This window comes from Orycteropus afer, unplaced genomic scaffold (assembly GCF_000298275.1).
Source record: "Orycteropus afer afer isolate SDZICR_OR568_19922 unplaced genomic scaffold, OryAfe1.0 scaffold00394, whole genome shotgun sequence".
NCBI classification, from domain to species: domain Eukaryota; kingdom Metazoa; phylum Chordata; class Mammalia; order Tubulidentata; family Orycteropodidae; genus Orycteropus; species Orycteropus afer.
In genome coordinates, this window is record NW_006921981.1 from 1,605,705 (window position 1) to 1,628,649 (window position 22,945).

General features: G+C 35.9%; 1 protein-coding gene across 1 annotated transcript in view; it reads right to left on the minus strand.

Moving 5' to 3' along the window:
- Window positions 1–11,474: 11,474 nt before the first annotated feature.
- DSC3 (desmocollin 3) overlaps window positions 11,475–22,945 on the minus strand; it is a 48,923-nt gene continuing 37,452 nt past the window's right edge. The window contains exons 13-16 of the mRNA XM_042782626.1: window positions 22,016–22,243; window positions 18,927–19,048; window positions 13,813–14,106; window positions 11,475–11,669 (exon numbers count right to left, since the gene is read on the minus strand). Of these exons, the coding sequence (XP_042638560.1) occupies window positions 11,475–11,669; window positions 13,813–14,106; window positions 18,927–19,048; window positions 22,016–22,243 (839 nt within the window). The remainder of the gene's footprint in view (window positions 11,670–13,812; window positions 14,107–18,926; window positions 19,049–22,015; window positions 22,244–22,945) is intronic.

The following is a 22,945-nucleotide window of genomic DNA, read 5'->3' on the forward strand; positions in this document are numbered from 1 at the left end:
TATATATATATATATATATATATATATATATTTGTACATTTGTTTATTATCTGTCCCCTCTCCCTTCCAGGATCATAATTGCCATGACAACAAATACTTTTTTATTCACTGCTATGTCTTTAACATCTAGGGCTATACTTAGCTTGTGGTACATATTCAAGAAACATTTCAATATTGAATATTGAAATATGAAATATTTGTCAATGACTGATTGGCTGACTGATGGGATTAATTAATTGATTGATTGATAGTCTTGTTTTAGACAATGAACTGAAGCACAGAGAGACTATGTAGCTTTCCTCTTTATTTGGAAAGTCGATAAAACGCTTTCCCTGTTCTTGGCCAAAGACACTATTGTGCCTTTGTAGAACTTAAAGTGATTTGAATTTGATGCTTGTGATTTGCACGTGTGTGTGTGTGTGCCTATGTGTATTTTGTTTTTACTTTTTGCTTCTTTTCTTTGGATCATTACAATAATATATCTCATCCTTGTGTATCAGGATAATAATCTTATTCTTTTATTATTACATGTTCGTTATACATGTTGGTGTACAAAGTGGTGATAGAAAGTTGATCTAATTGTTTGAAATAGTAAATTGTTTTAATAGATCACCTAGTAATATAGTCAGAAAGATTGACTACAGGAGTTTATAACTTTTTGAAAATTGTAAAAAAATTATTTTTAGAAATGGGGGAGGGGTCTTGGATCTGACGGTTTCAGAAACAGAAACCCTTCATTTGGTATCCAGTTATATGAAGGTGCTGAAGCTCCCTCAAACTCAGATACAAAATACACACACACACACACACACACACACGAGTGAGAAAGAACTCTAATTTTAATCTGACCAAAAGGTAACATTTTCATTTCATTTTTTACACCAAACTCAGTGGAAGGGAGCACATCAAGATAAAAGCAAATTAGGTTATGAAAAAATAAAGATATATTTTCTATAGCTGAATTTATTATGATCAGGGGGATTTTCTGTAGCCTAAGTTATCATAAACAAAGGAAACCAAACTCACTGCCCTGGAGTTGCCTCCAACTCATAGTGACCCCTCCTTGGGTTTCCTAGGCTGTATCACTATGGAAGTAGATTGCCCAACCTTCCTTCCCAGGAGTAGCTGGTGGTTTTGAACTGCCAGCCTTCTGGTTAGCAGTCAAGTGCATTAGGCACTACACTACCAGAGCTGTTCCATTATATACGTGTGAGTGTGTGTGTGTGTGTGTGTGTGAAATTCCCTCAAAATGACACAAGATCTTTGTGGATCAAGAGGGTGAGGCAGATGTGGTTCCCCTTGGAAGGCAGCATGTTGAGAATTGGAGGCAGGAAGGTGTGCGTGTTTCATACTGAGGTGCCATTCTCACTGTGGCTTCAGATCACCAAGATAGAATCATGGAACAAAAATGTGACAAAACTAATTTGAATCCAATAAAATTCTCATCACTTTTTTTTTTTTTCCTGCCTGCTTTATTTGCTCTCTTTCTAGCTTCTTACAAATTGGCTTCTGAATATCCTCCTGCATTTGAAGTCATGCGTAAAAATGTTTATGCTTAATATGCTTAAGCTATTTTCTTGCATTTCCCCCAAGAAACCTTATTAAATGTCTGCTTTGACTTTCCTGTGATGATTCATATTAAGGGGGGAAAAAAGAGGAATTTTAGTAGTAGCAATTTCTGTGAAATTTTCCTTTAGCTTGGAACCTACCACATCACCTTAGAAAAACTTAACATCATCTATGAACAATAATTTCCATGTGTCAGCAAATCTCTAAGGCCAGTAAAGCAATTTAATTACACAGATTCTGATTACATAAATAGAGTGAACCTATTAAGGTTAATATTAAATCTATCTTTCAAGGAAATAAATGAATGAATAGCAAATCTTTCATATATATATATATATATATATATATATATATATATATATAAACAATTGTATCATACAGCATACATTTCCATTAATGAATTTTGAAAAGAAAATCAATATAAATTATGTGAACTTTTAGTAACAGAATGTTCAGGTTCCATCTGGAGTCATGTTAAATCTATTCATTTGGCCCAGGGTAAAATACTTTCTCACAATGTCCAGAGTTGTGTTGTTCACAGGAGGCAGAGAGATTATGGAGGTGGTAGGCTGCAGGTGCCTCTGCCAATTTTTAGCTTCTTTCAAATTGGCTTTTGAAGATCCCACTACATTTGAAGTCATGTGTTAAAACAACATGTTTGTGCAGCCCCAGGTATCTGCTCTGTTTGTGCCTTAAGCACAGGTGAGGTCTGAGTCACTGAAGGGTGTGTCCCCATTCTCTTGTAGGTACTTGAAAAGGAGCCACAGACTGATGCTGGGAGCTGGAGGCAAACAGGCAGGACACCAAGCCTCTCCTATCTCGAGGACCCACATGGAACTTGCCTAGCCACAATAGCCAGATATACCAATTTATCTTGAAAGAAATATGTTTCTTACTCCTTTTCATTAATTTTCAATTGCTTATTTGAATAGTAGGTAAGAATCTAAGTGCACTTCTCAGGTGTTCCAGAAATAGAGCTTCTTTTTATTTTTCTACTTTTCAATTTGTATTTCATGTCCTTTTTCAGTCAGGGTGGCAGAAAATCAATCCTAGTCATTGGGAATTTTATCTCCACCCCTTTTTACTTGAGTTCAGAGTAAGGTTCATCTAGTCTTATGAGGCACCAAGGTATGCCAGGGAGAGAGAACATCCGGGGCTTGGTTGCACACAGGTAACCACGTGATACAGGCAGCACTTACTCTGTCCACAGTCACCTGGCTACTTAAGCCTGGAGTCTCTATAGACCCATGTCTGGCACACTTGTGGAACATATAATAAACACAGAATGATTTCTTTGCTTAAATGGGATGGAGGCTAGAGAGTAAGAAAAACTAAGCTACCAGAAAAGAAAGTGAAAAAAATAACAAAAACATGTTACAGAACGTTCTTGTGTATTACTAGGACATGTTTCCTGTAGGAAAAGCATACCCTTTTGTCCACCACCTACAGCTGAATCATATGGGCTTCTCTGCTCCCCTGCAGGCATAATACTAGGCAACCAGAAGACAGAGTCAGGGGTTCCTGGGGTCTCTCGAAACTCAGTAAGACACAGACTGGGGTACAGTGCATCTTATATGATGACAAACATTGTAGTTTCTCAGTAGATAGGATGCTGCCACTTCTTTGCTTACTTTATTTTTGAGCAAAGCCTGAGACTTTAGTGTGGACCTCTCTCAGTCATCAATGCTAAATGTCTACACAGGGACTCCCAGTAGATGTCAATGGTGTCTCACAGAAAGGATTCTGGTATGGCCTTGTAGCATGTGTTCCAAGCAGAGATTACATTCAAGAATTGAATCCATTTTAGATAGCATGCTTACTGGCATACAGGTCAGATAGAGAGAGGTGAAGTTCATTTAGATATTCAGAGCTCACAAAGAGGCTGAGGGAAGTTTTCAATTCATAGTTTCAACTTGCTAGAAGATTTTAATGTATATTTTTTACTGTAAATATTAGAATTATGCCCAGATTGATAAGTTTCTGTCCAGAAAATATTTTCTCATTCAGATATAAGTCACTGTCACTTCCCAAATTCTTGTACAGCAGAATTAAACTCTTTCCTGTTTCCTATTTTTATGTCATTAAAATTATTTTAATAATTTTATTAAAAGTATTTTAATAATTTAGGAAATATTTTAATTTAGATTTTGCCCTACTAAAATTGATTCATTTCCTCAGTTGCCTATATGTGTAAAATTACCAATTAGACCATCTGTCTTGTCAGTTCTCTTTGTGACCTTTTATACTGGCCAATTTTGTCAAGGAGATATGCTTCCTTTACAGATGATAAATATTAATGCATACTGCTATACTATCAGATCTACTTTTGCTTTATTTCATTTTATTTTTTCACATGAAAAGAATTTGCTTTGAATTTTTTTAAAGATTGGTAGCTATATTTGTGTTTAAGAAAATTCTGAACAACTCCTTTCAGATATTCTAGAATTTCTTCTCAAAACAAAAGGATGCACAAAAGTTTTTTTAATTTTTATGAACGAAGCCAGGCACACAAGGCCACATAGTATTTTTTTTCCATTTATATGAAATGTCCAGTGTGGGCAAGTTCATAGAGATAGAAATAGATAAGTGGTTGGTTGCCAAGGGTGGGGGGGGGAGTGGGGGATGGGAAGCAATGGAGAATGACTGGGAATTTCCGTTTTTGGGTGATGAAAATGTTCTGGAGCTACATAGTCCTGATGGTTGTACAACACTGTGAATGTACTAAATATCAGTCAGTTGCACATTTAAAGTAGCTGAAATGGTGTATGTTATGTAATAGGAACTTTTCCCACAATAAATAAATAAATATATATATATATTTTCCCCCCTGAGGTTCAAATCTATGGAATAAAAATAAACTGTCAGAGCAAAGTGGCCTGTGATCTTACTTTGGACCCTAGTGTTTGAAGGGACTCTCATTTAAGTTCTCTCTGTGTAGCCAGAGCTAATCCTAATACACGAGCCAAAAAGCTATCTACAGCTGGGATTAATTTTTTCTTAAATTAAAAATATTATTGATCTCATTTTAGGAAATAAATATGAATCAATCATAATTTCATTGTCTGGAAAGAATCCGCTTCAGCTTTACTTTTTCTTTACATAAATATAAACTTGTGTTCCCTAAAAAAAGATGAGACATGTTGTAGTGCACTCAACTACCTAACTTTATTGTCTATCTAGCTAACATTTATAAAGTTTTTATTATGTAGAAGCAGTGTTCTATATGCTGTATACTTAATCATCCCTAGGGCCTCATGAAGTAGATGTTATTATTCTTTTTTTAAGAATCTTTTTAAGGTCACATGGCTCGTAAGGGGCTCAGCCAAGATTCAAATCCCAGCAGTCTAGCTTTGAGTTCATGCTTGTCAACCACTATGACCCAATATTTAACCAAATCAATACTTCTGGCCATTTGAAATGTACCCAATGGTATGCTATTACAAATAAAAATTCAATGAACATCCTGGAAGCTAGGCATTCAAGACTATACACAAGAAAATTATGGTCACAATAAAAGTTTCAAGAACTGTGGTTCGAATTACATTAAAATTTAAGGCTTTTGATAGAAGTAATAACACTTTGAAGCAGCCAACTGCACATTTGTAGAGAGGCATCCATACCAGAGTCGCCATGTAACATACTAAACCTTATTCAGTTGGATCATCTCATGATTAAAGCTCAGAGGTCATATATCTTGAGAGTAGTAGACCAACTGGAATATCACTTCCTTTTTTTGTTAAGTCTGTAATGTTTTTCCTTGACTACACTGCTCCTTACAATACAAAGCTTGTACCACTTTGTTATTACGGAACACTCTGCAATTACAACTACCTTCTAACACTTCTAATTCTCAATCAAAATTACCTATCTCTATCTATATAGATACTTTTATATTGTTACCTATACATACTGTACCCAAAAATAGTGATCTCTCCCAATAGCATAATATATATTGATGATGACAATTTGATATGACCCATACTCTAAAATATTCCCCAGTAGTGCAGCTGTTATTGAAGATCTCTGTTTAATGGGAGCATTAAGCTCAATTTTGCAACATGATCACCTTGCAATCATACATCAAAGGCAAGTAACCAGATTAAAACTGTTTTATTGCATCCAATATCTGTAAATATTACTTTCTATGTTCCATCTTGCTTATTTTAACCTGCCAAGTTTCTTTAAAAGAAAAGTAACTTATTTTAATAGAAAATGAAGGCCTGTTAAAAATATTGCAAGTAAACCCTGCTGCATTTTAGAGTTAACTACTTCCTTATAAAAATAAGAAGAAAAAAAAAAACTACACATAAAAATTCAAGATCATTCACTGGAAAAATATGAAAGCATTATAAAGACATTTTCTTTCCCACTAACATAGCGTAATAGTCACCTTACATATATAAGTAAAGAAGAATACTAAATGTTAAAAAAAAAGATTACATCGAAAATAAGAAGGCATTAAAAGGAATGTTATGCTTACAAAAGGAGATGTCTAAAAACATATTTCAGGGGCAAATGAGAAAATATGAAGTGTAGAATCAAGTAAGAATTTCAGATCCATGTTAGCTGAAGACTTTCTGTTAGAATGCCCACAGGGCCAGAGAAGGAAGGAAGCACTTCTCATGAATGTCCTTGTGTTTGTTCTGCACAACCAGTTCAGGCCCATCCTGTTAATGCCTTCTGATTCATGCCATTAGCTCTCTTCCTCTTGATTCCACACCGCAAATAAGGTGAAACACAAAGAAAGGGTTGGCTGATAATTTACCCAAATTTAAAAAAAAAATAGTTGCACTGACATGAGAAAAGAAGAAAAGTATAGGGCAGGGCCTAAAAAAATTAGGAAGCAGAGAATGTTGCCTTTGCTACCTACCACTCAGAACCTCTTGCCAGAGTCTCTCTTCAGCCCTTGAAGGGAACATTTGGGTGTTTCTCTCTGTCCAGATACCCCCATGTGGGCTTACCTTGTCCAAAGTGCCCTGTACTCCCAAATTACCTCTCTATGTTTTTCTATCATGCAATCAAAATTCCTAGTTATTCTATTATTTTAAAAATCCTCTTAAGAAAACTATTTGATAAAATAAATTCACACAGGAGAACCCATGTTCATCACAGCACTATTTACAATAGCAAAAAGATGGAAACAACCTAGGTGCCCATCAACATAAAAATGGATAGCCAAACTATGGTACATACACATCATGGAATGTTATGCAACCCTAAAAAATAATGTAGAGTCTGCAAAACACCGCATAATGTGGATGAACTTGGAGGACATTATGCTGAGTGAAATAAGTCAATCACAGAAGAACAAATATTCTATTAGTCCATTATTGTAAAAAGTCAAGGAAAGGTTTGTATATGGAAAGAAATTTTCTTTGTTGGTTACCAGGGATGGGAGGGGAGAAGAGGGAACACGGTTAGAAAGGTATAGACAAGTATTGATTTGGGTGAAGAGAAGGACAATGTACCAAATGTGAGTGATCAACCCAGTGGCGTTGAGGAAGAGGAAGACATAGAGAGATGCATGGGAAATATAGACAACAAAGATGAACCCTTTTGCACATAAAGAACTGCTTTGTCAATGAAAGCAAACATTGATAAATGGGTGGATAGATGGGTGGACATGCTGAACTATTAGGTATGTCTATACAGGGGGGAATGTGCCCATGACCATGTATAGGGTTGGCAGACAATGTTTCTACAAGTGTATTGGTATGTTCTGTAGGAATGTCCAGGTATATAATAGAGCTGACAAAGGACAAGGTTGTAGTCACTTCTTGACTACAGCCAGCTACTCAGAGGGAGTTAATAGTTGGACCTGTGGGCTCAGGACCATAGTCACTGGGGACATCAAGCTTAATTGGCATAACATACTACACAAAACATCATCCCACATCCAACTTTGGCGAGTAGTGACTAGGATCTTAAAAGCTTGTGAGGGCCATCTAGGTGCAACAATGTGTGTCTCCTCATCCAGAACAAAGAAGAATGGAGAAAACCAAAGATGCATGGAAACAATTAGTCCAAAAGACTGGTACACCATGTGATCCTCAGCCTATGTGACTATGAGATCAGATTTAAAAATCATTATTTTTTAGAAAAAGGGACCAGGTTTGCTAGTCTGATGGATCTTGATGGAACCACTGAGATGATGGCCCCTAGCTGGCCCAGGTCTGGAATTGAACCCAATCCTGTGGCTTCTAGCCAAACAAAAGACAGGCATATGAGCTGAACATTTTCATTAGGTAGATACACTCCCTGGAGAGATCAATCATAGGAGAATAGAAGGGTTGTGTATGCAGAGGGAGACAGCTCAGGGAGTCAGGAGTGCATGAGAAAGAAAGACACAGGGAAGAGGTAACTATGGGGAGGAAGTGGGAGGGGAGCTGTTGCATTGTGGGAAATTGTAGTCAATGTCATGATACAAAGTGTATGTGAGCTGCTATGTGGAAAATGAATTTGCTCTGTAAACTTTCACCCAAATCACAATAAAAATTTAAAAAAATATATTAATTCACACAGAAGAGTGATGGACAACTTGGGCCTGGAGTATTTTGTAAAATAAGGAAATCTCTGCTCAAGATGTTATGGACAATGTTGAGAGAGATATTAAAGGGGGCCTAAATGGAATGCTTGGTCTCCTTGAATCACACCAATGCCACTTTAAAACAATGCAATAAGTTGGGAAATAAAATATTGTAGTCTCCAGGCTCTGATGAGAACACAGTGCAAGAAGTGAGGGGTTTGTGGCTAGGGACTCAGGATACCTATTCCCCAGTCAATCCCTTCAGCAATATTTTCCCTTTAGCACCAGTTGTTGTTGTTGTTGTTATGTGCCGTCGAGTCAAACCTGACTCATAGCGACCCCTCCTTGGGTTTCCGAGGCAGTATCACTACGGAAGTAGGATTGCCCAACCTTCCTTCCGGGGAGTGGCTGGTGGGTTTGAACCACCAGCCGTCTGGTTAGCAGGCAAGTGTCTTATCCACTATGCTACCAGAGCTCCCTAGTTATCCTCCAAAATCTGACTGAGAGACATGACTATTTGACTCTACATAAAAGTAAGGTTGGTAGATAGGAGAAAGAAAATGGTGACAGAGGGCTTAACAGAAGTTTTTGGTATTAACTCCCAAGAAAAGTACCTGGAATCTTGCCACCTGAAAAGAGCGAATACTGTCACAAGCCCCAGCTTGTTCCTAATTGGTGGATGCAGAAAACTTTAAGGCGACTGCAAAACAAATTTATTGTCCCACCTAGTTTCCTCTTTTCTTCCCATGAAACCAAGAAGGATTTATTTAAAAAAAAAAAAAAAAATCACTGCCATCAAGTCAATTTTGACTCATAGCAACTCCATAGGGCAGAATAAAACTGCCTCATAGGGTTTCCTACTGAGATAGGCTCCCACGTCCTTCTGGTGGGTTAAACCACCAGTCTTTCAGTGAGCAGCCAAGCTCTTAACCACTACACCACCAGAGTCCCTAAAATTTCACTTAGCTGTATACCATTTTAAACAAATTGCACAAACATACATCAACTGTTTCCTGATATGTAATTACCACTCAGCAATTAGGAACAAGAGGCTCTCTTTTAAACCCAGGATTTCAATTGTAGGACAAACCAGATTGTGGCCTCATTTTAATCTCTCTTTTATTTCTCCTTTGTTTTCATTTTAAATACTGTATTAATTAAAAGTTTAATAGTAGTTTTCAAACTCTATTCCTATAGAAAACTGCCATTCTGTAGGCTATCTCAGCTATCTCAACACATTCTTGCCTCCAAAGACAAAGGAAGAATTTATGTATGTGGATGATGGTGAGGAGGGGTTGTTGGCCTCAATTCTTCATAGCTGAAAAAATATTAATTTAATTTAGTCTTCACTGTTTCTCTCCCAAAATTTCCATCAAATAGGGATATCTAATACCTCTTGTCTAATTTTGAACTGTCACTAAAAGTTGAAGGAGCTCTGGTGGCAGAGTGCCTATGGCATTTGACTGCTAACCAGAAGGTTGGGGGTTCAAATGCACCAGATGTTCTGTGGAAGAAAGATGGGGCAATCTACTTCCATAAATATTTACCACCTCAGAAATCCAATGGGGGTTGCTATGAGTGGGAATCCACTCAATGGCAGTGGTTAATACACAATAATGTCATATCAGATTTATTAAAAAATCAAGTATTCATCATTTTAACTTTAAATATCCATTTTTTGGGGGTATTATGAAAGGTCTTTCAGGGACTATATCACATGAACAAATTTGAGAAGAAACTTAAGCAAAATTTTGGAAATTATTAAATTGTACCTGAGTGTTAGGCTTCTCTGTATTATTTTGATATACAGAATTGTGTAATACTTACCTACTTTAATAAAATTATACTTGTTATAAATATAATATATAAATATTTGTTGTAAATATAAAATGTTTTATTTGAAAATGGTAGTGAATGGAAATGCATGTTCATCCCTTGTTGCTACTCATACCTCTATGACTAGAAGCTGTTTCTACAGACTACCTGGTTGTAATCACCAATTCATCTAAGGATACCCTGTTCTAACTGCAAATGACTACTATTGAGACAAAACAAAGAGCCATAGATGCTAATCTTGCAAATGAAAATATGAAATTTCAACCCTCAAGAAAAGAAAAGCATCTTTTTCTCAAAACAATTTTCATTACTGGTAAGTTGTCAGTAGCAGTTCTGAATCTCAGAGAAAAAATTGTTAAGACTTGTGGCTCCAACTTCTATAGAAGAGCTTTAATATTTTTAAATTAAAATAACCATGTATATTAGAAGCGAGAATGGTCAGACTTTGTCCCGCCTACTTTGATCATGTTGTCAGAAGGGAACAGTCCGTGGAGAAGGATATCACGCTTGGTAAAGTATAAACACAAAAAACAAAACACACTGCCATGGCGTCGGATCCTACTCATAGCAAACCCTCCTTGGGTTTCTGAGGCGGTATCATTATGGAAGTAGAAAGTGAAAAAAGGGAAGGTTATCAATGAGATGCATTGACACAGTGGCTGCAACAATGGGCTCAACACAGCAAGGACTGTGAGGATGGCAGAGGACTGGGCAGTATTTCATTCTGTTGTATATAGCATTGCTATGATTTGGTGCCAACCCAATGGCACCTAACAACAACATGGTGACAATGGTTTTGTTTCTTGAGAATAAGGAAACAGATATACTCCCCATTATAATCCTTCTGTAAACCACAAAATGCACCTTCAAACTCATAAGAACAATACATATTTTCAATTACACTTTCCTGATGTAGTTTCAATTTGTAGCTATGTATTTTTGAGAATTTACTAGAATAATCAGATAACGCTGTTCTTTGTGACCTTGTTGCCATCCAGAAAGAAAACAAAATTCTAGTAAAATTAGTCAAGAGCTACTAAGTGCTTCTGAGTTTTCAAGCTAAAAAAATCCAACGTAATTTACTACAGTATTAGAAATACTCCTATCCCACTTACAACTAAATCAGAAACAAGACTAGAATTTCTAGCCCAGATACTAGTTTTATGATGTTAAATCAAGCATAAGCTTAACTATTGTAAGATGACTATTAAACCAACATACTTGTTAGGAAAATATCTGTAAAGAAGAGTAGGTCCTTCATAGACCTTAATTCAACTGGTATAGATGGTGAGTTGTCTTTTTAACTTGGCAGTAAAGAAACCAAGATCTTCTTTAATATTGTCTGTATCTCAAAAAAGATTAGCAAACAAATTGCTTTAAATATACAAATTGGTGACTAGAATAATTCAAAATTTAGAAAAATTCATTAAACTGTATATATAATGAACATGCATGGGTGTATGTGTGTGTAAAATTTGAAGTATAAAATATCCCTCTTTTGGAATCCTCCAAAATCTGTGACAAATAAAACATGGTGACATTATCATTTTTTGCATGCTTCTGCTAATGCAGTAAATTTAGGTTCCAAATTATTTAAAAAGTCAAGTCCATCTTCTTCCTGTTTTTCACTGCAACAACCTACAGATCCCGCTGGAGATCCTCTTCCTTCATAATTATATGTAAGGACGTAATCTTCAGCTTGCATATGGCCTTCATTCTGATTACACAGGTGCAATTTCTAGAAAATAAAAAAAATGGATTGTATAACCGGTTTAAACATACACAAACATATAAACAGAAAATTTATTTTTTATTTACCTTTTATGTTTAATTTTTAATCAGTGTGTCCTCTAATGGTTTCCTACATACAAAAAATGCACAGGATTGGTCTATATCATAACCATACCATAAAGCCAGTATATTTTACAATCCTAGTAACACACACAAATAAAAGTTATGCATAGAAATTTTACTATAAGTACATTTAAGTTATCACTCAATGTTTATCCCTTAAATTGTATATCTAGAGTCAAGCTTTTCCACACAATGAAGAAAATATATATCATGATTAGGAATTTGAGCTTGCATGTCAGTCAAGGTTTGAAATCATAGTCTGCCTTTACCAAATAACTACATAACTTTGGTCAAGTTAATAAACATCTTTAAGTCTTACTTCTCTCAGCTCTAAAATGGGAATGCAGGATTATTCTGGAAATTAAATGATTAAATAATGATGCATGAAAAATAACCTACGTATTCCCGCACATAGTAAATGTACAATGAATGTTTAACCTATATCACTATTATATATTTTTTACTGGTAGTACGTAAAACTAGGTGTTATTAAGTGAGTCAGAATTACCACATTGGCTTCAGAATCAAATTTCCAAGACAGTCAAACATGACAAAATATGGAGATGCACACACATAGACACACACACACTGATGAAATTAAAACAAACAAACAAAAATCACCATGAACCTCATTGTAAAAACTGGGATTTATCATGGAGAGGCACAGTGGTCAGCCACTTTCTCCTGAATTGCTTTACCACTGGCCTTTCTGTCAATTTCCTGAACTTTGATGCCTCCTCCCTTTTCTCACCCTGTGCTGACCCCTTTTCTACACCAGAGGTTATTTGCTTGGCTTAAGTGTCTTCTTCAAGATTGTTTATATTCTCACTTCTCATTATTTGATGTGTATCAATAGTACTCTTATAAATATTTCTTAAGCTTCTCTCCTTCTTAACCTGAAAATACATGAATACCTACTGTCTAGAAATAGCAAATGGATTAACGTTTGAATTCGACAAAAATCTATGCTAGGGACATAAGATAAATCACACCCATATCACAGAATATTACCCATTTATACTCCATCAGTCCCTGGGTTGCAAATGGTTAACAAACTCAGCTGTTAACTGAAAGGCTGCAGGTTGGAGTCCACCTAGAGGGACTTGAAAGAAAGACCTGATGATCTACTTCCGAAAAATTAGCCATTGAAAACCCGAAGGAACACATTCTACCCTGACACACATGGGGTCACCGTGAGTCAGAACTGACTCCACAGCAACTGGCAACCTGGTTGTTCATCAGAGAAATAAAGACTTCTTGTTCAGGATTTGTTCTACAGTGATCCTCTAATAAAAGAGATGAAAAGCTTAGTACCAGAATGAATATTTAATTCAGTAGTTATCTATCATAACTGTGCATTTAAATTACTTTTAAAAGTTTTATCTAAAAAACAGACCAATTGAATCCAAATCATTCAGTATGCAGCACAGGCGTTATTCTGGAAAAGCTTCCCAGGGGATTCTGATGTGCTTCCAGGACTGAGAACCCTTCTTTTTTTCACATTCTTGCTTTCCTCTGAATCAAAGCACTTTAAATTTTCATGGTGTTTTATCCATTAAAATAATTCATACACATCCTAGTATTTAATCTGCATCCTAGAATTATTTATAGATGCATGTGTTTTCACATGGAAATGCAGATTTCATTTGGGAAGTTTTATGATATTGAAGTCTAGTAATTTTTTTCATATTCTTCTATCTTAAAAGAGTTCATGAGAAAAACACACACCTGATATAAAATGTAGCTTAGTGAAGGATATTAGAAACCTCCAATTTTTATGGGGTTTTAGAAATTAAGTGAAATATAATAGATAAAATAAAATCTCATTTAAATTAAATAATGTAACAGAGTCAAAGAGCGGCGGGGGGGGCGATGACCACAGACAGTGAGAAAAAGACACAAATTGAGAGAGAGAGAAAAAAAAATACATCAAAACTATAGAAAAGTAGTCTCTGAAAATTTCCATTTCCTATTGTTCTCCACCTGAACATTTAAACTTTTAAGTCAAAACATTTAGGGAAACTCACTTCACCAAGACGAGGCTGAGTAAAATCATGCCACTCCGAGTAACTGTATCTGCCATTTTCCATGTCCAAGTGTCCTCCTCCCCTGCAGGAATCCAGTGTGTGGTGTCCACCTCCCTTACATGACTCTAGGGTGTGGTGATGTCCTGCCCCTCGGCAGGATTCCAAGGTCTGGTGTCCTCCTTTCACCATTTCAATGGCTTCCTGCCCGCCATTTTTGACTCCTGATCCCATTGTACCACAAAAGCCTTGGCTGGAGTTGTTAACACTTTGGGTCATAAATCCATTGGCAGAACACTGAAATAAAATAAAGACCAAATAGGTTGGGAGAAAACAGACTCCAAGCAAAGTCAAAAGAAGGCAAGAGAGAAAGAGTATTAATTCTTTTTACTCATTTGCTCATTCAACACACATTTCTGTTTCCAATATTGTGCTCAGTCTAGAGATACAAAAATATACCAACACATAGACCATCAGTGACTTCAAGAGGCTTATATTCCAATGTGGCAGAAAAAGAGATAATCAGTTAAAAAAAAAAAAAGTGTGATTACTCTGATACATAGGTAAGCCTATAGATATTAGAAGAGCACAGATGAAGAAAATTAAAATTCAAACCCAAAGACACTGAGTGGAGTGGAATTCAGGAAATTCTCGGAGCTCAAGGATTGAAGACCAGGAACGGGAGTAGAAACGCACTACCTGCATGAGGATCTGCTGAACAAGGCAAATGAAGTACATACTTTGGCCAGTTGAGAATTGCTCACACATAGAGTTCAAAGCAAGTGAGTGAGAAAGAGAGAGACTTCACACCAATCCTCTGGGTCACAGGCCAAAAGTTTAGCTATAACAGTAATCTCATTATATCAGTTCTAATGATAAATCTTTACTTTCATGATAAGAACCTCCATTATAATCAGGCTTCATTGTGTCACTTTTTAATCACATTGATACCTTTTACATCTACTATGCAAAGTCTAACTAAACTGGAGGATGTTTGAGTTCAGATGACTTCTCAGTCCTTAAATACATCTACAAAAATCATGCTTACAATCTCATTGTCTCGAAAAAGATACCGGAAAAGAGAAATGAAAAGTAGCCATTTGGCGGCAGTGCTACTACACTATTTTCTTTAGGTGGCAGATACAGTAAAATTTTATTTCAAAAAAAAAAAAAAATCCTCATATCAAATCTCCTTGACACTATAATTTAGTCATAATAATTATGTGCTCATATGGATACATATTTCTAACCTAAAGGAAAGAGATAAAACTAAAATGAAATTGAGGCTCAGCCCACAGTGCTCTGTTTAACAACAAAGAACACATCCTTCCTGCCCACATCCGTCTGTACTCCCCAAAGTTGATTCTTATTAATGTTAATAATTATTCCTTATCTATGTCAATGATTTCCAGATTGATTTTTCTAGTTCTGATTTTTCACCCAATTCCTTGCCCCATCTGAATGCCTTATAACTTAAACCTAAGTCCAACACTAAAGTCATCACTTTTACTCAGTATATTAAAAGGAGTTTATATCTTTGCTATGGAATTTTGCTATATTTTTAAACAAATATGTCTAAAATTATGTTCTGGTATAAATTAATAATTCCATGCCCTTCTAAGAAGTACTATTAACAGAGGAAAGGTAAATATCTTTGAGCGTGATATGGTAAAGGAGCAAAATCAATGGCATCAGCTCTCATATTAAATGGCAAAGAACTAATACTAAGCATAGTTTAATCATTGCATTCTCAGATAGAAGATAAGAACTTATTATATTAGCCAAGGACTATAAGTGACTAAAACTATTTTCCGTTTAGAGAAATAATCACAGTGTCTCATGTGTAGAAATGCCAGATATATATGGGCTATGATTTTGCAAGGTAGTGGGGAGGAGGTGGAAGAGAAAAATAGTAGATGAGAAAAGTCTTCCTAAAAATCAAACAAATAAAAAAAAATACATACCCAAAATACAAAATATATATTCAAAATACAAAAAACAGTTGCTAGGTAGCCACTCTCCCTGGTTACAGCTTCTTTCACTCTGAGTTTATTTTTTGCTTTATCCCTCAAATTCCATCAACCAACAACCTTATCATTTCTACCTTTCAAATATTTCATATCTTGATTTTAACATTTCAATTACCATCGTTCTAACAGAGTTACTTTATGCTTAAGCTACCAAAAGACCTTAATCCGTTATCTTCTCCATCCCTAATGCCTTCTTATTCCTATATCACCCTACTGGCTCAGTCTCACACTGCTCCCATTATGTCACTGTCCTGCAGAAAAGCCTTGCCTTGCTCTCTCTTACCAAGTGAGTAAGTCCCAACTCCTTAGTGTAGCATACAAAACCTTCACACATACCCTCACTCCTCTCTTATGTCCTGTCCCCTCAACATCTAACAAGTTTCAAGCTCTATTCCAGTACATAAGTTCTTACATTCCAAACCAGTTTATTTACTGTTTGTTTAATAAATCCTAAGCTTAGTCATCTTCTTTCCCATGTTTAGGCTGCTTTCCGCCTTTTAACTATTCCCACCATTTCTTCACTTTCAAACCCTTATTATTCTTTGAGTTACAGAGTAAGCTACACCTCTTTCACCAGGCCTTTCTGTTGGATCCAGATGACATGAATATTTTTGTAATCTGACAGTACTCTATCATAGTGGTGCTAATGGCTGACTGCCACTTCCTCATCTATCTTTTCCCCAAATGATGCGATAATCTATTTCTACATAAAATCTATTTTGCAAGTATAAATTTAAATTTTTTTGAGGGGAAAACATGGCTTGTAAGTACTTTTTTATATGTTGTTGTTGTTCTCAGGAGCGATAGAGTTGGTTCCAACTCACAGCAACCCTATATACAACAGAACAAAACACTGCCTGGTCCTGCATCATCTTCACAACTGTTGCTATACTTGAGTCTGTCATTGTACCCACTGTGTCAATCCATTTCATTGAGAGTCCTCCCCTCCTTCACTGACCTTATACCTTACCTAGCATGATAGCCTTCTCCAGGGACTGGTCCTTTTGATAACATGACAAAAGTATGACAGATGAAGTATGGCCGTTCTTGCTTCTAAGGAACATTCTGGCTATACTTCTTCCAAGACAGATTTGTTCATTCTTCTGGAAGTCCATGGTATATTCAATATTCTTTGTCACTGCCATAATTCAAATGCATCAATTCTTATTCAGCCTTCCCTATTTATCATGCATTTTCCACTTGCTCATGAGGCAACCAAAAATACCATGATTTGGGTCAGGGGCACCGCAGTCTTCAAAGTGACATATTTGTTCTTTAAAACTTTAAAGAGGTCTTTTGCAGTATATTTACCCAGCGCAATATGACGTTTGATGTCTTGATTGCTGCTTCCAAGGGCATTGATTATGAATCCAAGTAAAATGAAATCCTTGACAACTTCAATCCTTTCTCCTATCATGATACTGCTTATTGGCCCAGTTGGGAGGATTTTTGTTTCCTTTATGTTGAGATGTAATCAATACTGAAGGTGTTTGATCTTCATCAGTAAGTGCTTCAAGTCTTCTTCACTTTCAGCAAAGTAACGTTATGGCATCTCTATGTCTCAGGTTGTTCATAGTCTTCCTCCAATCCTGATGCCAGTTTCTCAGATTATTTGCTCAGCAAACACACTGAATAAGTATGGTGAAAGGATATAACCCTTATGCACATCTTTCTTGATTTAAAATCATGCACTATCTCTTGTTCTATTCTAATGACTGCCTCTTGGTCTTTGTACAGGTTCCTCATGAGCACAATTAAATGTTCCAGAATTGCCGTTCTTTGAAATGTTAGTTATGTTCCACAAAGGCAAATGCCTTTGCATAGTCAATGAAACACAGGTAAACATCTTTCTGGTATGTCTGCTTTCAGCCACAATCCATCTGACATTATCAATGATATATCTCATTGCACATTCTCTTCCAAATCCAGCATGAATTTCTGGCATCTCTTTGTCAATGTATTGCTACAACCATTTAAAAAAATATTTTTAGCAAAATTTTACTTTCATGAAGGAGTTCTGGTGGCATAGAAGGTAAGGCATTTGTTTGCTAACCAGAAGGCCAGAGGTTTAAATCCACCAGTTGTTCCATTGGAGGAAGATGAGGCAGTCTACTTCCATAAAGTTTTCCACCCATGGAAACCCAATGGGGTCACAATGTGTTGGAATTGACTTGATGGTAGTGGGTTATCTGCCTATGATATTAATGATATAATTTGATAATTTCCGCATTCTGTCAAATCATCTTTCTTTCTTTGGGATAGGTTGGTCAGGTGGTTGTCTTCCAAATTTCTTGGCATAAGCAAGTAGAGACTTCCAGAATTGCGTTTGTTTGTTAAAACACCCCAATGGATATTCTGCCAATTCCTGGAGCTTTTTTTTTTTTTTTTTTAATACCAATTTCTTCATTGAAGCTTGAACTTCTTCCTTCAATACCATAAGTTCTTGATTATATGCTACCTCTTGAAATGACTGAATTTTGACCAATTTCTTTGGGTACAGTGGCTCTGTATATTTTTAAATACTTTTTTGTGTCCTTTCTACAAATCAAGCAGTTTAGTGTTGATCACCTAACAGTCCATCAAGAAATATATTAGGAAAGAGAGTGGCAGTAATTTTGTTTATTCCAACCTCTTCTTTTATCTATACATAACTCTTTGATATTTTCCTACTTTATCTTGAGAACTTTTGGCAAGTTTTTTTTTTTTTCTATTCTAAATAAGCGAAGAGTTATATAAATGTTATATATAGTTATATAAATATCTAGAAATAGTAATTGTAGATAACAGTCAATGTTAATATTATTATTATAAAAAATTTACAAATTTAAAGGACAAGCATAAAGTCATAACAATAAAGTATAAAAAAATAAAATATAAATTAAACAATAAATATGTTTTACAAAATTTAATAAATGCCACTATACAAATATTTGAATATCAGCAGACAAAAATACTTAGGTCTCAAAATTTGAACCAATTGAAAATATTAATTAACTGCTAGATTTCAAAATAACTTCATGAGGATAAATTTAAAAAATTATAGAAGCTACTCACAGATCAATAATCATTTAAAAATACAACACTTACCACCCGATCATCTCCAGGTGCTTCTGTGTTTGATATAATTAAGTTCTGCTGAGCTAAATCTTCAGGAAAACATTTTTCTTTTCTGGTACCAACAACTCCACATACTAAAGTCAGCAATACACCTGAGTTTAATTTAAAAAAGAAAAAAAGATTCACATACAGAGAATAAAATAATCATCCTTTATATCTTATGAATTAAAGGTCACCAGAGAGAAATAAATCTATTAAGCATGTTTTCCCATTAATTCTTTAGCCTTCCTAAATGAGGAGATGAGGATTTAGGTTAGACTTTAAAATTTGAAATGATCATATGTATGCTTAGATTATTTATATACTTAAGAGTTTGAATTTTGCCCATTGTGGTAGTTAAGGTTGTGTGTCCACTTGACTGGGCCTGGTTGAGTGGCTGGGCAGCTGGATGCAGTTATTGGCCACGGTGAAACTGGCAATCACTTCCATGGTAGAAGACACTGGAGCAGCAGAGTAGCTGGTTTAGAAATATGATCTGCTTCTAGTATATAAGAAGCAGCTTTGAGGAAGGTTCCTAGCTTTTTGGCACACTTCAACTCTACATGTAGCCAAGTCAATGTTCAGTAGCCTGCCATGCTCTACCAATCTTGGAACTTTTTCTGGAGTTGAATTATTGGGCTACCGTGTTGTTTGGTAATATCAGGACTGTGCCTTTTTATTATTGACCTTGACTTTGTCAGCCTCAGCAGCCAGCTGCCTAAGTGAAGAAAAACCTCCAGCTTCAGTGGGCCAGGAGCAGGAAGCAGAGCTGAAGCCCAAGGTTGAGGGAATTCACCCAGCGCCTAGAGCCTGGCACTTTGAACTTGGACTTCTAGCCTTCAAAAATTGTAAGAATAAACTTCTCTTTGCTAAAGCCATCCCATTTGTGTTATCTCCTATTAAAGCAATACTAGCTAAACAAAATACTCATCATGTTAAGGTATTTAGAATGATGAGTTAAATAGTATGTAAAAAACAAAGCAAATCAAAACAAATCAAGGACATTTAAGAAAGAGACTCCAACAAGATTTGTTTATTCTCAGAAAGATAACTTGCCTACCTAACAAAACAGACATTTTCCTAAGAATAAATTTGTCTTCAAGTATCTTAATTGAACATAGCTTGTATCCTGTTCATTCAGAATTTTAATTCCACATCAAGAAATTAATGTGGAAAATTGAAACTATATAGTAATAAAACTAACAACAGCAATTCTTTACAATGGCCTACAAAATCCTACCCCAGGAATCAAAAAACTACATATCCAAATCCAACCCATCACTTGTTTTCGCATCTCCTATGAGCTATGAATTGTTTTCACACTTGTAAATGGTTAAATCAAAAGAAGAAGACAACTTTATGGCATATGAAAATCTTATGAGATTCAAGTTTCAGTATCCATATTGTTGTTGTTATGTGCCGCCGAGGCGGCCCGGACTCATAGCAACCCCTCCTTGGGTTTCCGAGGCAGTATCACTACGGAAGTAGATTGCCCAACCTTCCTTCCGAGGAGTGGCTGGTGGGTTTGAACTGCCAGTCTTCTGGTTAGCAGTCAAGTTGAAACACAGTCATGCCCACCATTTACATTATTTCGAAAACTGCTCTTTTCCTAAAGGGCATATTCTATTAGTTACAGCTGTGACTTCTTGGCATGTTAAGCTCAAAATATTTACTATCTTATCCTTTACAGAAAATGCATGCCAACATCTGCCTTCTCTCTGTGGCCCCTTCTTATCTTTCTGGTTGAGCTTCCTAATCCACTACCTTCTGTCCAATCTGGACTTCCTGACATTCCTTGATTCTTTCCAGGTATACTTTGACTTTAGGGCCTTTGCATTGACTATCCCCTCCAGCTGCAAGCTCTTCCTTCAAATATTCTATGTATCTGACTGTCTCATATTTTCTAAAATTCAACAACCACCTTCTCAGTTAGGCCTAACTCACATAAAATTGAGAATTGCAATCACCACGCCTAACTCCACACCCTACGGCACTACTGATCCTATTTATGTTGTCCCCCACTCCTCAGAAGGAAGGTTGGGCAATCCTACTTCCGTAGTGATACTGCCTCGGAAACCCAAGGAGGGGTTTCTATGAGTCGGGCCGATGGCAAACAACAACAACAACCCCTTAAGGTATTAATTAGTTTACTGTCACAAAGTCAGAGTTGTTTATTTTTGTCTATTTTGTTTACTGATGAATCCCAAACACCTGGAAGGGTTTCTGGCATTAAAGGTATTCAATATGCATATATTATGCTGAGTTGATGAATAATAATCAACACTTATTGGTAACCTAGCATGAACTATTCTAAGACCTTCCCATGCATTAACTCATTTCATCTTCAGTGCTGTACCATAAAGTAGGTTGCTGTAAATATCCCCTTTCACAGATCAAAAAACTAAAGCACAGTTAAGTAATTTGCCCCAGGTCATATCACTTGCAAGTCATAGAGCTAGTGTACAAACCCAAAAGAACTGAATTCAGAGGCTGGCTCTTAACCACTATTTATCAGAAAGGAAATGGAAGAAAAAAAAAGTTAAAATAGCTTAGAGAATTGGATAGGAATAAAAAGAACAAACAAACAAACAAAAAAAAAAAAAAAAAAAAAAAGGGGGTGTCACCAGGAACTACAAAACTAGAGGTTAACAGACCTCAGAAATGATAGGATATACCCATGAAGAAATATTGCTGCAATCTGACCATCTCCCATAAACAAGTCTGTGTCTCAATGGTGAAGAGAAAGCAAGAATTCAAAGTGGCTTCTAGAGGACTTTCATATTAAAGATGTTTAAATTGTTCTACCTAACCCTAAAAAGAGTAAGACAAGGACCCAGAAATCAAAGCTATTACAATGACTGACGTGGTTTAATCTAAGGAATTTTCAACAGTTCTGTCCAAGTTTGAAATAGACAAAATATTTTTCCTCTCAGAAAAAAAAAAATCAGAACTCAGATAATTATACAAAAGAAATTTGTACCTGGTGGACGGTTGGACAAGATTATGCTTTAAAAACATTCTCCATCTCTCATATCTTTTATTTTACATTTTACCTTCAAGGATGTAAGTAAAGGACTTACAAGATAACAATGCTACACCCAGTAATATTGCCAGGATCGCCCATTCTCCAAGTCGTATTCCTCCTCCACTCCTTGTAGCTGCTCGACATTGACTTGGATGGACACAATCACACAGATTGACTCTCAAGTTTTTTGTTGCAGATTGGCCTACTCTGTCCTGTACAGTAACAGGAACATTATATTCTTGAAAGTAAGCATTACTCCGATAGGAAAGACGGGCAGCTGTATCTGAAAACAACAATTGATTTTTCAATGATCATTTATTCCTCCCTTAATATTTGTTTCACCACATTTATTTTTAAAAGTAGGATTCTCAGTGTACTGCCTGCAACATGGAAATGAATATAAATGGAGAACAATCTTCAATGTTTTCAAGCACTAATATGTGTGATACTCATTACATAAGTACTTACACATGTTATACTCAGTATAAAATTTTATAAGAAAGGCTTAAAGAAATAATTTGGCTTTGGAGACACCCAGTAGCATTTCAGTAATATGGAATATTCCCACAGCTATACAAACCAATGATGCCAGACTAGTTCTTAACATACACTACCAGCACTTTGCTGTAGTGCTAGGTTATGATACTCATAAAGGATTAACACCTATAGGTGCACACAAAAAATGTCTTAAGCTCACGTTCTCAACAATTTGCTTCCTGATATCTGACCATTATCCTTACAGTTGATGTAGTTTTTCAAACCACAGTGGATCTTTCACAATCAATGCCTTACCTCTGGAAGAAATCACAAAACTAAAAAGCTAAGCAACGTCATCTAAGCTAGTTGTAAGGTTTACCCATATATACATGCTATATCTATATCATCATAATATCATACATTTTGTCAACTGTGATTTTTCATCAATAATTTTATATCTTACTTTAATTGTCTTTTCATCAACTGACCAGGGAGCTCTAGTAGAGTT